This window comes from Rhinoderma darwinii, chromosome 7, assembly GCF_050947455.1.
Source record: "Rhinoderma darwinii isolate aRhiDar2 chromosome 7, aRhiDar2.hap1, whole genome shotgun sequence".
Lineage (NCBI taxonomy): Eukaryota > Metazoa > Chordata > Amphibia > Anura > Rhinodermatidae > Rhinoderma > Rhinoderma darwinii.
The window spans coordinates 26589030-26602815 of record NC_134693.1 but is presented as its reverse complement, the minus strand read 5'-3'; the positions used below and the strand labels follow the sequence as shown (position 1 = coordinate 26602815).

General features: G+C 43.3%; 1 protein-coding gene across 1 annotated transcript; it reads right to left on the bottom strand.

Annotated features, from left to right (window-relative positions):
* Positions 1 to 149: 149 nt before the first annotated feature.
* Positions 150 to 10306, bottom strand: CPT2 (carnitine palmitoyltransferase 2). Its single transcript, XM_075833007.1, has 6 exons — positions 10202 to 10306; positions 7500 to 7681; positions 4903 to 4983; positions 4694 to 4800; positions 2243 to 3547; positions 150 to 1084 (listed from the first exon to the last, which is right to left on the bottom strand). The coding sequence occupies exons 2-6, from the start codon at positions 7655 to 7657 to the stop codon at positions 753 to 755; spliced, it is 1983 nt and encodes a 660-aa protein (XP_075689122.1). The 5' UTR covers positions 7658 to 7681; positions 10202 to 10306; the 3' UTR covers positions 150 to 752.
* Between the last annotated feature and the right edge of the window lie 3480 nt (positions 10307 to 13786).

The window sequence follows — 13786 nt, the reverse complement described above, 5'->3', positions numbered from 1 at the left end:
TGCTGCGCAGAGCCAGAGGGACTCCTGGAGCCCCTATATAGTCTCCGCGCACACAGCTCTGCCATGTGAACGAGGCCGAAGACCGAGGCGACAAACCAATAAAAACCTGACATTCTCAGCAGCCATTTCACAGGTTACATTAACATTGCTAAAGAAATAAATCTTTGAATTTATTGTGAATTGGTGACACCATGAAGCGAAGTATATAAATCATTAATAATGGATATGACACAATTCCAGGATCATTGTGGAGGAGATACTTATACTGCACGGTTGTGCCTCTTCTGCATGTTCAGGGGACGAATAGCCGGTCACATCAATTACTACATGATAAAAGTGCTTTACTTTGGTATAAATTATCCTGATCAACATGAAGTCCTCGCATGTTCCGAGAAAAGTGTGTCAGAGGGTCACAGACGTGACAATCTTCTCACTGAACCAATCAGATCATACACAATCAAGATCTACAAAGTTTTCATTGGACATTAAAAGATTTGTTTTTCCTATTGTTACATCTTAATTGAGCTCAAACTGATCATTCGATATAAACATTAAAATAGCTTTTTTTTTCTTATTCTCTTTATGGGATCCGCTTGTCGTTCCCTAATAATCCGAACATTGTAACATTTTAGATCAAAATTGTTATGTCTATGGCCAACTCCACTACATTGTACAATCTAAGCTGTGAGTACAGAGGTAAGAAGTGATAAAAGGCAATGAAATCATTCGCTGTCCAGCTGTCGATGCATCGTCTATTTATTCACGCATTTGTCTTCTAATACTTTGAAGATGTCCTCCAAGGATTGATGCACACACTGCACAAACTGCTTAACATCACGAGCGGGATAGGCAGATATATTGCAACCAATCCAGTTATCGTGTACACCGTAGCCCACGCCAAATCCATCTGGGACCACAGGGGCAAAACCTCCAAGCTGCACGGCTGGGCTGGTCAGGGTGCTGGTAGATAGGACGTTATGATTAATCCGTGCGTAGGCCGGATCCTGGAATAGGTCTGGAACATTCATGCCCTTGCCAGCTGCGAGGTATCTTAAGGCAAACAGGTGCCTGTCAAAGCCCTGACCTGTAGAGGAGGGCAGGTATAAATGAACACATAGAGTAAATACAATTGTAACCGTAAGCTTCTGGTGGTAGAAAAGTTTGGCCAAAACTTTTGATTGCACACCAGACCTTCCTCTAAAAAAGTCACTGGTGTCTGTCTACATCTAAAGCTGGCCCTACACATAAGATGGACGTTGGCCAACAGATTTTTTTTCTTATCTTCCCATAAACGCGCACGCTCGGCTTGTTTATTTCTAGGGGTAGAGAAGCCGCTGGGACCACAGCCTTTTTCCCAGCAGAACAAAAGAATTGGGCATGATGAAATCCAACGTGCCCGATTCTCTTTCCCCCTCCCCTTGTGGATTTTCCTACTTTCCTCTGATGAAATCTACTCCTTCACAAGAAATATGCAGTTAAAACACAAACCAAAAATATCTGTAAAAGTCTATTAATCAAAAAGGTCCAACAATTTGTATTATGCCCCTAAAAAGGAGTTGTATTTTTGAGACTAGTCCTAGCTATATGCGCCATTAGTTCCTGCTTAGGACTCCACTATATAAGGGTACATTTACCCACCGTTCCATTTATGGAGTTTACGGAAATCCATGTGAATGCTGCAGAAACAACCCCATTCAGATGCACGGAACAGATCTTTAGAAATTTCTGCCATGTGTGAATATACCCTTAGGCCTTGTGTAAATGTCAGTATGCCGTCCACTTAAATAACTGACAGCACACTGCCCAATGCAATTCAACGGGGCTATTGCCAACACACTGTCCGTATATCACGGGCCAAACACGACCCTCTCAATAAGGCCTAAGTCAGAGTGGAGAGCAGCGGCTGTGTAAATCTTTATATGGGCCACAGCGCTAGTACTTGCCGGCAGCTCGTGATAAGGCGATCTGTCGGTGTAAGTGTATGTCCAACAGGACAACCCCTTTAAAAAAAGACTTGTGTATTACACTGTTCCGGGAACTCTACACCTTCAACTACGGAATTGCCTGCAGATTTCTATAGTGGATTCTCTAAAATTGAACTGGTTAAAGTTACTTATATTGTTATAGTTTAACATACATAATATGTCACTACCTACGTGATTCCCGTTTTTTGGGGCCATTTTTTATATTCTTAGTAGGTGCGCACAAGTCTTTAGTTCTCGCCGATCAGAATATCACTCACCCATTGCCGCCTCTTTTGTTAGCTGTCCGTGATATTTGGAGCAATCTTGCAGCATTTCCTTAAGCTCGGCTGAGGTATGTTTTGAGGGATTCTTCACAAAAGCTTCGGAGCACTTCTTGGTATAAATAGAAGCAGGGCGGATGGTCTCTGTTCGGCCATGTTTGAAGGCTGCTGTGCTGCACGATTCATAGGTTGCCGTTGTCTGACCATACTGCCTGAGAAAGGCCATTTGGAAGGAGAGCTGAGAGACTGCATCAGGACTGAGCCTCTGAGTTTTCAGGAACTCCTTCCCTCCTCTCTTAAATTCCATGGCCTCAATGGTCAGTGAACCCACTAATGCATCAAACTTCTTTTTAGCATCGGATACGGCGGCTTTGAGCGAGTCGTCAAGATTGAAGGTAAGTTTTTGTACGGCTGTAGTGGAGTCCACGGCTGCTGGAGTGCTCTGCGGTGATACACTGGGCCGCTCTGTGCTGTCCTTGAAAACCTCATTTTGGAATCGCAGAACAGCGACTCCATCTCCCCACGAATGCTCAAAGTTAATAGCAGCCGCGCCGTCCCCCGTCATGACGACACTGAAGGATTTATCAAACCAGCGGTTCATACCAGATCCATGGAGCATATTGTGTGACAAGTGAATGTGATCTCGAGTTGGAAAATCATCCAGGCACAAACAAAACACTGCAGAATCGATTTTCCGTAGAGCCTCTTGGTTGCCGTTGTCAAGGAGCTTCTGCCTTACTAGTGCCCATGTATTTCTATCTTCACTTGTCAGATACCCCAAGGGGAGCTCAGGTGCGGGGCTTAAATCGGACAGGATGTGCTTCAGATGGGCATGGATTTCTGAGGCTTTCACTACGTTCCCATCTTTATCTAATACATCAAATACATAAAAGTTTCCCCTCCTGAGTACCAGTAGATGTCTTTCTTTCTCATCTGTCATCAGTTCGTCTTTGTTCAGCTTTGGTATACGGGTGGAGTTAAAGAGACGGAAATATTGAGACATGTCTAAGGGGTATGCATTCACCATGTACGCCCCATACCAAGATAGGGCGGAAGGCACAAGACGAATAAGCTTCCTAAATTTCTGCGTGTCGCTTTTAGCAGGATTCAAGTGGAAAATCTCTGGCTCTAAATAACCGGCTCGAATGGTTTTTAGAAAACGCATGGCAGACACGGTCATGTTTGTGGCTCGGAGCAGCTGGTTGTTATATTCTGGCCTTGGATCCGAAGTAAAGGACATGAATGGGTTAGAATTAAGAACAATGGGCTCACGTGCACAGAGATACATGTCAAACCACGGACCTGCAAGTGAAGGAGATGACGAAAATCATTACAATGAAAGATCTTATAGTCAATGTCTACCTTTCGAGTTCATATCAATGAGGGACATAGAGATGACCTTGGGTATAGCTTCTGCCACTAGGAGGCGTGATACTAAGAAGAAAGGGATAGCTCCCCCTACCAGCAGGCACGAAGGTTAACCAGTTTTTGCAGCTGCCACTAGAGGGAACTAATGAGCTTTCTGCATACGGTTCTATTATGTAGTTCCTTCTATAGACAAGTAGGCAGTAAACTCATAGGCTCCATCTAGTGGCAGCTAGACACCATTTTTATTTTGTTTTTTTAATTTCTTACTATATCTTTATATTGATCGGAAGCTCTGTTTTTCTGATATAGAGCTCCAAATCACCTGCATAGACCTACAGTTACAAGATAAAATTTGGGCTGCCTGCAACCACCACTAGGGGGAGCTTAGAAGTTTACTGCATATGGTTTATACACTGGACTCAATTATAAGACAGTATGCAGTAACTTTTCAAGCTCCTTCTAGTGGCAGCTGCAGCACCCAAATGCCATTTTTTTTTTTAACTATGGGGGAAATTTATTACAACTGGCACTTCATACAACAGTCTTAGTATGTTAACACAGCGTTTTTTGACCTGCAGAAAAAAAAAAAATTCCTTTAGGATTTTTGAGGCAGATTTTGAAATTCAATCGTTTCTTGATATCGTTTTTCTTTAGGCGCTTTTTTTTTTTTTTTATTCACTGAAGGTAAACAATTTATGTTCCTACAGAATAACAGCAAGCAGAGATCTTGAAAAGCGTGAGGAATACAGAAAGTATATGGGAAAATGGTATAACTTTTAATTATAGAAAGAATAACATTAATTTAAAGTGGACAACCCCATTAAACAGCACAGATTTTTGGAGCCAGGAACGCCATGGTGTTAAAACTTGGAGATTAACTATGGAGCAGTGTTATAACATAAGGGACCGTGTTATTGTACAACAGATTACTAGGCCCTTCATATCCAGCCATGCTATAAATATGGAGTGACACGGACCAGGTCTGCGGCTTGACAATCCCATTCCTAGCAATAACTTACTCTAGCGTTAATAATAAACCCCATTGTATTTAGAAGCTACCTATTCATTTTGGACTTTTACCGGAGATGTAGCTTGTGTGTTTATTCTGCTTATCCTGCAGGACGAGCTCCTCGTGCAGCTGTTTTCCCACCCTGCTCTGGAAATTACGTGCCAGCTGCGAAGTATTGCTGAAAGATATAATGGCCGTTATAATGGTGAATGTGATAACTTCTCGCTGTTTAGAAGGCATATTAATGGGCACCAATACTATTCCGATATTATGCCCGTACCTGAACTGTTCATCGTCTAGGAGCGGTCGTTGTGCATTCAAGTATCTCCTTATTGTGTCCTCAAGTTTAGGAACAGGCAATCTGGGAAACACCAGAGAAGAAATTACACCACACCGCATAATAAATACGTAGAAAAGCACAGCGAATGAAGTGACACAAATATACAACGCCAGTGCAGACTACGTACGCTAGCAATACATGTCAGAGCTAGGGCTGGGCAATGAATAAAAGAAAAACAAATCGAAATTCAGCACAAATAATCAACGTCCTCTTGCAGAATTCTGGGTTTTTTCTTACGTTTTTTTTGTTCCCGGTATAAACTGTATCTGCGTATTTAGAACGCAGATAAAGTTGAACCCAATGGTAGAGCAGGGAGCCATAAAGTCTCTGCTCCACCATTCACTATGTATCGCCAGACGCGAGGCAGTGACATCATCGCGCCTGTCTACGCCGAGCTGCACAGACCGGAGGAGCGGAGGGATCTCCTCCACTCGTCGTTGGAATGGGGTTAGGGGAGTATGTAGATTATTATTTTTATCAGCCACTATTGTGGTTGTGTGGGGGCAGCTATGGGGGGCATTAAACTGCGAGGGGCGCAATATACTGTATGGAGGCAGTGTCAGGGTGAATATTATTTACAGTAGTATACAGCAGGCTCAGGGGATAAATATTAATTCAATCATTCCATCAGGCTGTGATAGGGTAAATATTAATTCAATGGCGCAGCATACAAAAGGGGGTGTAATAACTATACCGCCGACGTATGACAATAACCATGTCTATATATTCACATCAATGCTGGTTATACAAATAATGCAATAACACAGATCGGCATTGCTCATTTAGGTGTTCAGTTAATACCATAGCAGCAACACAGATCCCAATACTATTATACACTATTCAGATTTCTTATTGCACAAGGAGACATCTCGCTACATTAATTAAGACGTTAATAAGACTAAGCTAATGGCTCCGAGCTGCAGTACCAGACACGGCCTATGTAGAATTGTGGCGTTGTTTGTGGAACCCCTGTAAGGATAGCCCCCTGTAAGGATAGCCCCCTGTAAGGATAGCCCCCTGTAAGGATAACGTGCATCCCTCTTCACGGATTGCCAAAGAGTGATAACCTGAACAGTGCAGGAAAACCGGATACACTCTGTAAGGCCGGGTTCCCACGTAGGGCAAACGCTGCGGAATTGTGTGTGGAAATTCGGCAACGTTTACAGTAGCAGCAAAACGGATGAGAATTTGAAAATCTCACGCCCACTCTGAAGAAAATAAATGCAGCCTAAACGTTAATAAACTGACCTGCGGTGCGGAATTTAAACCCACAGCATGTCAATTTACGCTGCATGTGTTGATTTTCTGTTGCGGGTTTTCCCCATTGAATTCAACGGGGATGCAAAACCAGCAACAGAAAGCCAAGTGTTGCAACTTTTGCGGCATAATCGCAGCAATTACGCCGCAAAAATCGCAACTCGGGAAAAAAAACAAAAACGAATGCCCTCCTTCTTCCAGCAGTCTTGCCCCCTGAGATGACGTTTCTTCCCATGTGATGCTGCAGCCAATCACAGGCTGCAGCATAACATGATCTGCAACATCATTGTAGGAGGACTGACTACGTGCAGAGAAGAGGGGGTAAGTATGGACATTGTTTTTTTGTTTTGTTTTTCAAGCGCTGCTTTCCACAGTGGAAATTGCGTCCGAAAAACCGCTTCAATGCGGCGCAACTTTTCGGACGGAAGGTGCTGCGGGTTCCAGGTCGGACACACTGTGCAGTTTTTACGTAGCGTATCCGACACTTGGGAACTCGGCCTTAGGATAAACTGCATAAAACTCACGCAGCGTATCCGACCTGGAGCCCGCTGCACCCTTGGGACAAGATTTGGGTCTTTTTTGGCGACGATAACAACATGGTTTCCGCGTCAAAATCAGTGGCAAAAAAAACAAAAAACACTGTCAACTGGGCCTTATGCATAGGTTTTTTCTGGAGAATTTCTCGGTCATATGATCCCAGCTGAGAGGGAAGTTCTGTTTTACATACAGAACCCAAAAAAAAACAAAACTTAACGTTATTGGGGAACTTAATAGATATCCTAATTTAAAAGGGTTCTTCATCCTAACATTTTCTCTTTAAGTATACACAATGGTCTAGTGGAATAAATGCCTCGGAGCCTAGCCTGTGCCTGAATGCTGTTTGTTTCCAGTCACACAATCTCATACAGGTTTGTTTAGTTTAGAAAACCCATTTTCAATACACTATTTGGTATTTCTCAGTTTATGGACAGTCTCCAATTCAGTATCCTCACCTATTAGCCGGGTAGAGATTGGCTACAAAGAGTGTCTCTTTCTCTGGAGGACCAACCATGTTCATGCATTATAAGGACGGTTAATTGATTTCAGTGGGCACTATGCAATGCTTCATTTCTCCTGTGGTGGCGCTGCAGGGGAATTGAGCACTGCCGATTTCCTACACAGATAACAGCTGATCAATGAGGGTCTCAGCAGTAAGACGACCTATGAGCAGCTTATTTTCAAAGAATCCGAACAAAAAGGTAAAAACTAAAAATATGAAAACAGATATTACGGATTCCCACCTCGGTAGACTTTTCTGGAAGTGCATGGTTGGGACAATGCTTTTGTGCAAATATTCTGCGTCACTGCTTCCAGAGCTGTATGCCCTGAGCAAGATGGAGCCTGGGGCACATGATGAACCACCTTTCAGGAAGCCGGATTTAGTCAGTAGGCGAGCCATTTCAGTCAACAGAATCTGTAAAACCTGGAGAAATACACAAGTCTGGAGAGTTACAGAAACAAGACCAGAACCGATTTACGTGTAACAAGCCAAAACCAGGTGTAAGAGGGTCCTGAGAAATAGGGGGCACTCCACATTTATCAAACAGCTGTTAAATAGTTTGAAACAATTAGGGCCTATTCACACGGTACAGTCACATTGCATTTTTTTCAGTGATTTTTGCAAAATGCCAGTTTTGTGACACAATTACAGCAAAAGATACGATATCACTAGAATGTGTGAAAAGGACCCAAAATGCAGTTGTCCTTAACGGTCAGATTTTTATCCCTTTCTAGAAACAGCGCCCCTCTTGCCCATTGGCTGTGTCTGGTATTACAGTTGATCCACGTTCACGTGCACTAAGCTCAGCTGCAGTACAAGAAACAGCGTCCATGAACAAGCCAAGTATACTTTCAGATTTTATCATCCAGACGGGCGGTTTGTTAGTCAGAGCTCTGCACCATATTTATCAATGTCTAAAGACAGACAGGAAGATTTATTAAAGCTAGTGCAATATAAAAGCAACCAATCCAGTTGCTGCTTTTATTTTCCATACGGCCTTAAAAATATGAGAGCTGGAATTTAATTGGTTGCTATGGAAAACTCCTTCACTTTTCCTTTGCACTAGTTTTGAAAAGTCTCCACAGCGGAATATTAGAAATCGTTATGAACCGTGCAACATTTTAATACGCCAGTCCCAGACAGAGACATAAAAGTTGCTTACTTAAAAAAGTAGGTGCGGTACAGCCAAAATACTGCCATACAACGCTGAAATAAAGCCATAAAATAGTTTTTTTTTTACTCTGCAATTCTGTACAGAATTGGAAATGAAAGTATATCGGGGGGATAAAATCATATCCTAAAATTAATGGTTAAGGCCCCACGCACACGACAGTAATTGCAGATCAAAATATGGTTCCATTCATTTCTATGGCCCACGGACACCTTCCCGTAGACTTAGAGGCCATAAAAAATAGAACGACGTGTCCTATAATTTGATTTCATGGACAGTGCTCCCATACTTTATAATGGGAGTACGGCCGGTAAATGCGGGTGACTGTCCGCGGCCGTCTATGCCTGTAATCACGGACCGTAAAACGGAGCCATTCACTTTCATTGAACACTGACACCTTTCCGTAGCACTACGGAAGGGTGTCAGTGCCGTGGAAATGTTCCGGGAATTATGGAACATGTCCGTTCTTTCGCATTTTGCGTGCCGTGCTCCCATACTTTGTATGGGAGCACGGCCCGAAAATGCGGCTGTCAGTCAGCGGCCGGCCGTGCCCGCAATCGCGGGACGTGATTGCGGGCACGGTCGTGCGCATGAGGCCTAAGAGTTTTAGGTCTCCGGATAACCCCATCTCTTGGCCAGAGTGTAAAGAGTGGTTACAAAGAGCGTCTCTCACTCTGGAGGACCTGTCCTGTCCAGTATTACACAGACAACCCATTTACATGAATGTACACTGTGTAATGCTTAATTTGCCCTGTGGTGGCGCTGCAGGGAAATTGAACAAGTTATCAGGTTTCTTCACAGATTACAGCTGATCTCTAGGGTCCCAGCAGGATGACACTTTGTGATCAGTTTATTGTCAAAGGGACCATTCTAACAAGAAGGGATCGCTCAAAACGGGGAACCCCTTTAAAGGGATTCAGAAAAATCTGACCGACAGTGCAGCATGAGAAGGAATGGTATGACTGCTGCCAAATTGCTTTCGCCTTCTCTGCCGCCAGCACAGTGCCATTCTAGCTTGCAGCTGAGGCTCTTGAGACAGACTGGTTGCTAGGGATAGCCACAGCATTTATAAAGAATTGACAGGCAGCCAGTCCCTAGCAACCAGTCTAACGTTTCCCAGGTCTAGGCAGACTAGCCTCTAAAAGTGTCAGAGAAGGGGCAATGAGGCCTGGCAACCATGCTCCTGTCTCATACTGCTGGCATTACCCATATTTCATGCAGACATCACATCCCGTCATGGCGGTTTCTGCTGTACACTAGTATGGGCAGTCATAGACAACGCAATTTCACGTTTCTAACTAAATGGTTCGGATATAGTTCACATATAAACGGTCATGCAAAATTGAAAATTCCACAATAAACATGTATACAAGGGTTAGCTGAGCACGTATGATTATCGTGATAGGGAGAAGGTGATAAGCAGCTGCCAGGTGTCTATGTCCCCGCTTATCTCCCGAGGAAGAAAAGGATCAAGAGTTATTCTGAGGCAGCACGCCACTTCTATAGAGCGATAATGGAAGACCTTGCTGTGCTGCAGCTGTGTAACGGATCTCACAGACCCTCAGATACAATATAAATCCTAAATAAAATCTGACAGTATTCATCTACTGCAAAGTGAAGCAGAAACAAAACTTTCCCAACACCTGCACAGAACTTCTGAAATGACAGGTGTGCAACACCCTTATACTTCCGGCAGGTGCGTTAACAGATTCCCCTTACATTAGTTAATCAAATTATATTTATTGAGTGGAGGATCTGGCCTCTCGCCATACCGGAGTGTATGTCCTCCCGCTCCGCGAACTGTCACCTCGTCTCTCTCCTCCGTACCGTCCCGTTTACCTTTGTCCTAGTTCCCTCTCCCTCCTCCCCTGCCCCCGATCTCACCTTTCCCCCACCCCTTCTGTCCTACCCGGCTTCAAAACAAGGATAGGTGTAACAAGCAACTCTGTCCCCCGGAAACTTTCCCCACAGGCGGATGTTCCGGGGAATAGATACGTGCAGAACACTAACTTATTTCAACGTACACATGATGGAGAATACAAGTCACTCACTCATGACATCCTTAGCATTAGAGCTTAGATATGTTTTATGTGCAGCGCTGGCTAGATTTACACACCATTTTTTTTATTTTACATTTGTATGTTTTTTTACAGCGTTTTTAGGTTACCAGAAGAACTGCAGTGACAGATGTTAATCGTAAATTTTAGAAACATCTCATTCACATATTGCACCTGAAAAGTCCGTGATTGTTAATGATTCACTGTATTTCAGTTGCTTCGAGTATATTAATACTTTGTACTGAGATGCAGCCCAAAATCACACTCAGGGTATGTTCACACGCAAACGTAAAATACGTCTGAAATTACGGAGCTGTTTTCAGGCGAAAACAGCTCCTGAATTTCAGACGTTTTTGCAAGTACTCGCGTATTTCGCGGCGTCCATTACGGATGTAATTGGAGCTGTTTTTTAATGAAGTCAATGAAAAACGGCTCCAAAAACCTCCAAAGAATTGACATGCACTTCTTTGACGCGGGCGTCTTTTTACGCGCCGTCTTTAGACAGCGACGCGTAAAATTACACCGTCTGAACAGAACATCGTAAAACCCATTGCAAGCAATGGGCAGATGTTTGCAGACGTAATGGACCCGTCTTTTCAGGCGTAATTCGAGGCGTAAAACGCCTGAATTACGGCTGAAAATAGGTCGTGTGCACATACCCTAACAGATGCACCAAAAAAAGACTAAAAAACCACAGCAGAACTGCTGTGCGTACGATTATCCCGAAACAGGCCTTCGCAGTCTTGGTTAAATAAGTAGTGGCGGGAAATGTTCCAATAGTGATCTTTTTACATGTTTTGCTCGGTTGCACTTTTTTCCCATTTAGGTCAGTGGGGAAAAAATCCCCACAAAATGTGTCAGCACACATCTAACACAGGCAGGTGCTGGGGGTTCCCTCTACTTGGTAGGGATAGAGAATGGGCCCTCTGGACCACCAATTGGCTTGTGCAAAGGAATGTAGACGGGTTTATGTTTGGAAGAGACCTGTGACTTAGGCCTCATGCACACGACCGTGCAGTATTTACAGTCAGTAATTACTGCTGCACGGGCAGGCCGTGGAGTGTCACCCGCATTTGAACCGCAAGACGTTTCCTATTTTTTGCGGGTCATTTCTAAGTTTCGCCCCCCCCCCCCCCATAAATATACGGGAAGGTATCCATGGCTGATAGAAATTAATGGATCAGTATTTTATACGCAATTACGGATCCAGAATAAAAATAACGATCGTGTGCATGAGGCCTAACGCATCTGGACAAAGCATTGGATGATACTGTATGGCACTATTTACATTGGCACTGTATTAGTCTATAGGTATTTATCTGGGCACTGTATAGTCTTATTTATCTAAGCATAGTTGGCACCATTTATCTGGGCGCTGTATGGCACTGTATATCTAAACACTGTTTACCTCAACTATATGGACGCGGTGTGACACCATTTATGTGAGCACTGCACCGTGCTATATTTCTATCCTCTCCTATTTATCTGGTCACCATACTACTCTTTATTTTTTATGTATATACGGGAGGGTGACATAGAGAACCACACTCTGTTACCAACAAGAGAGCAGAAAAATGGACCTGTCTTTGGGCATACTGCAAGGACTAAAAATGCACAAACTAATAATTACATTTTCACATATCTCATTCAGATTATTGAAACATCTGGATTCTACAGTTTTCCCATTGCAGGTAAACCCAGTGGAAACACGGCAATGTTTGAACTTGGCCTAAATCTAGAAGAGAAATAAATAATTTTACTGAAGTTTCCTTTTGCCTACAAAATAAATTCAGGTTCAAATGGAGTATTTTTCTCCACTCCAATATTTTATTGCTGCTTCTAGATTTGCAGTGTTAATGAATAGGAGGCTATTATTTTGCGGCTTTACAGTGTAATTCCCTTTTTCTTCTTTTTGACACAGCATGTGTAGTATTTTCTTGTTCAACTACAAAATGTTTCAACAGAACGAAGACTTATTAGAACATTCTTTTTTTTTTTCCAGAATTTTCGTTTTGGTGCAGTACTGAACCATTATTGCTCAGCCTTTGGAAGATATAATAAGCCATTTTAAACGTCTTCCAAATTATAACTTCAACTATACATAAAGGGAAGGTACATTTCATGAATAAAAATTAGTAGTAAATTATTGTCAGTCAATAGGATCTTTCTTATTTAGATTCAGATGCTGAAAACCTCTGGTTTGCTACAGTGTATCAGTGTAGTTAAAATGTTTGTTTTTTAGAGCATTGTGTAGACTGGTAACAAAGGTAGCAAAACTCTCACCCATGAGAAATATTAGGTATTTCGATTTTCAGCCTCCGAATGTTTCACTGACAGGAAACAGAGGTCTTGAAAATAGTGGGGAAGTGAGACACAAATATTAGAAAGTTACATCATTTTTCATTATACAGTAATGACCCCTTAGGCTATGTTCACACGGAGTATTTTGGGGGAGGAATATCTGCCTCAAAATTCCGTTTGGAACTTTGAGGCAGATATTCCTCTCCCTGCACGCCGATTTTCGAGGCAATTATCGCGCCCTTTTTCGCCCGCGGCCATTGAGCGCCGCGGGCATAAAACAGCGAGATATACGCTTTCTCCTGCCTCCCATTGAAGTCAATGGGAGGTCCGAGGCGGAAGCGCCCGAAGATAGGGCATGTCGCTTCTTTTTCCCGCGAGGCAGTTTTACTGCTCGCGGGAAAAAGACGCCGACGCCTCCCATTGAAATCAATGGGAGGCGTTCTCGGGCCGTTTCTGCCGAGTTTTGCGACGCGGTTTCCGCGTCAAAAAACTCGGCAAAATACCCCGTGTGAACATAATAGTTAGTCATTTGTTATGCATGATCGTTGTTTTTTTTTTCACATTAACTATTAAACACCCATAGTAAATAACAGCTTAGAAAAAAATCTAAGTTGGTGTATAACATTGCATGATAATTGCAGTGTCAGACAGCGCTCCCTTGTATGTCTGTCTTGTTGTTGTACAGGCATATTCTTTTCAAATTATCCCAAGCTCCCTAATCTCCTCCCAGGCTCCTAATGATGAAGTCAGTAATAGGATTGGGGGTATTAATTTGGGACAGTAATGCCAGCTGCATGGCTTATGGGTGAGGGGTGACCTTGTGGGCTGGCCAGCCTGTGCTGGCTTTGATCTGATCTCTAGGGAACGTGAGTTGGCTTTTCCCAGAGTGGCGTAGTCCCTCTGTGGGACACCGATCATCCCCTAGGCACTTTTGGGACACGATGGCAGGGTCACTGGATGCAGTACTGGCTAGAGCCAAGGATGTGTGCAAGAGGAATG

Coding starts and splice junctions, on each gene's coding strand:
- CPT2 (XM_075833007.1), bottom strand. CDS start 7,657: ATGGCTCGCCTACTGACTAAATCCGGCTTCCTGAAAGGTGGTTCATCA. Junction 3,548..4,693: donor ACACACAAGCTACATCTCCG/GTAAAAGTCCAA, acceptor CTTCACTTGCAG/GTCCGTGGTTTGACATGTAT. Junction 1,085..2,242: donor AACAAAAGAGGCGGCAATGG/GTGAGTGATATT, acceptor CCTCCTCTACAG/GTCAGGGCTTTGACAGGCAC.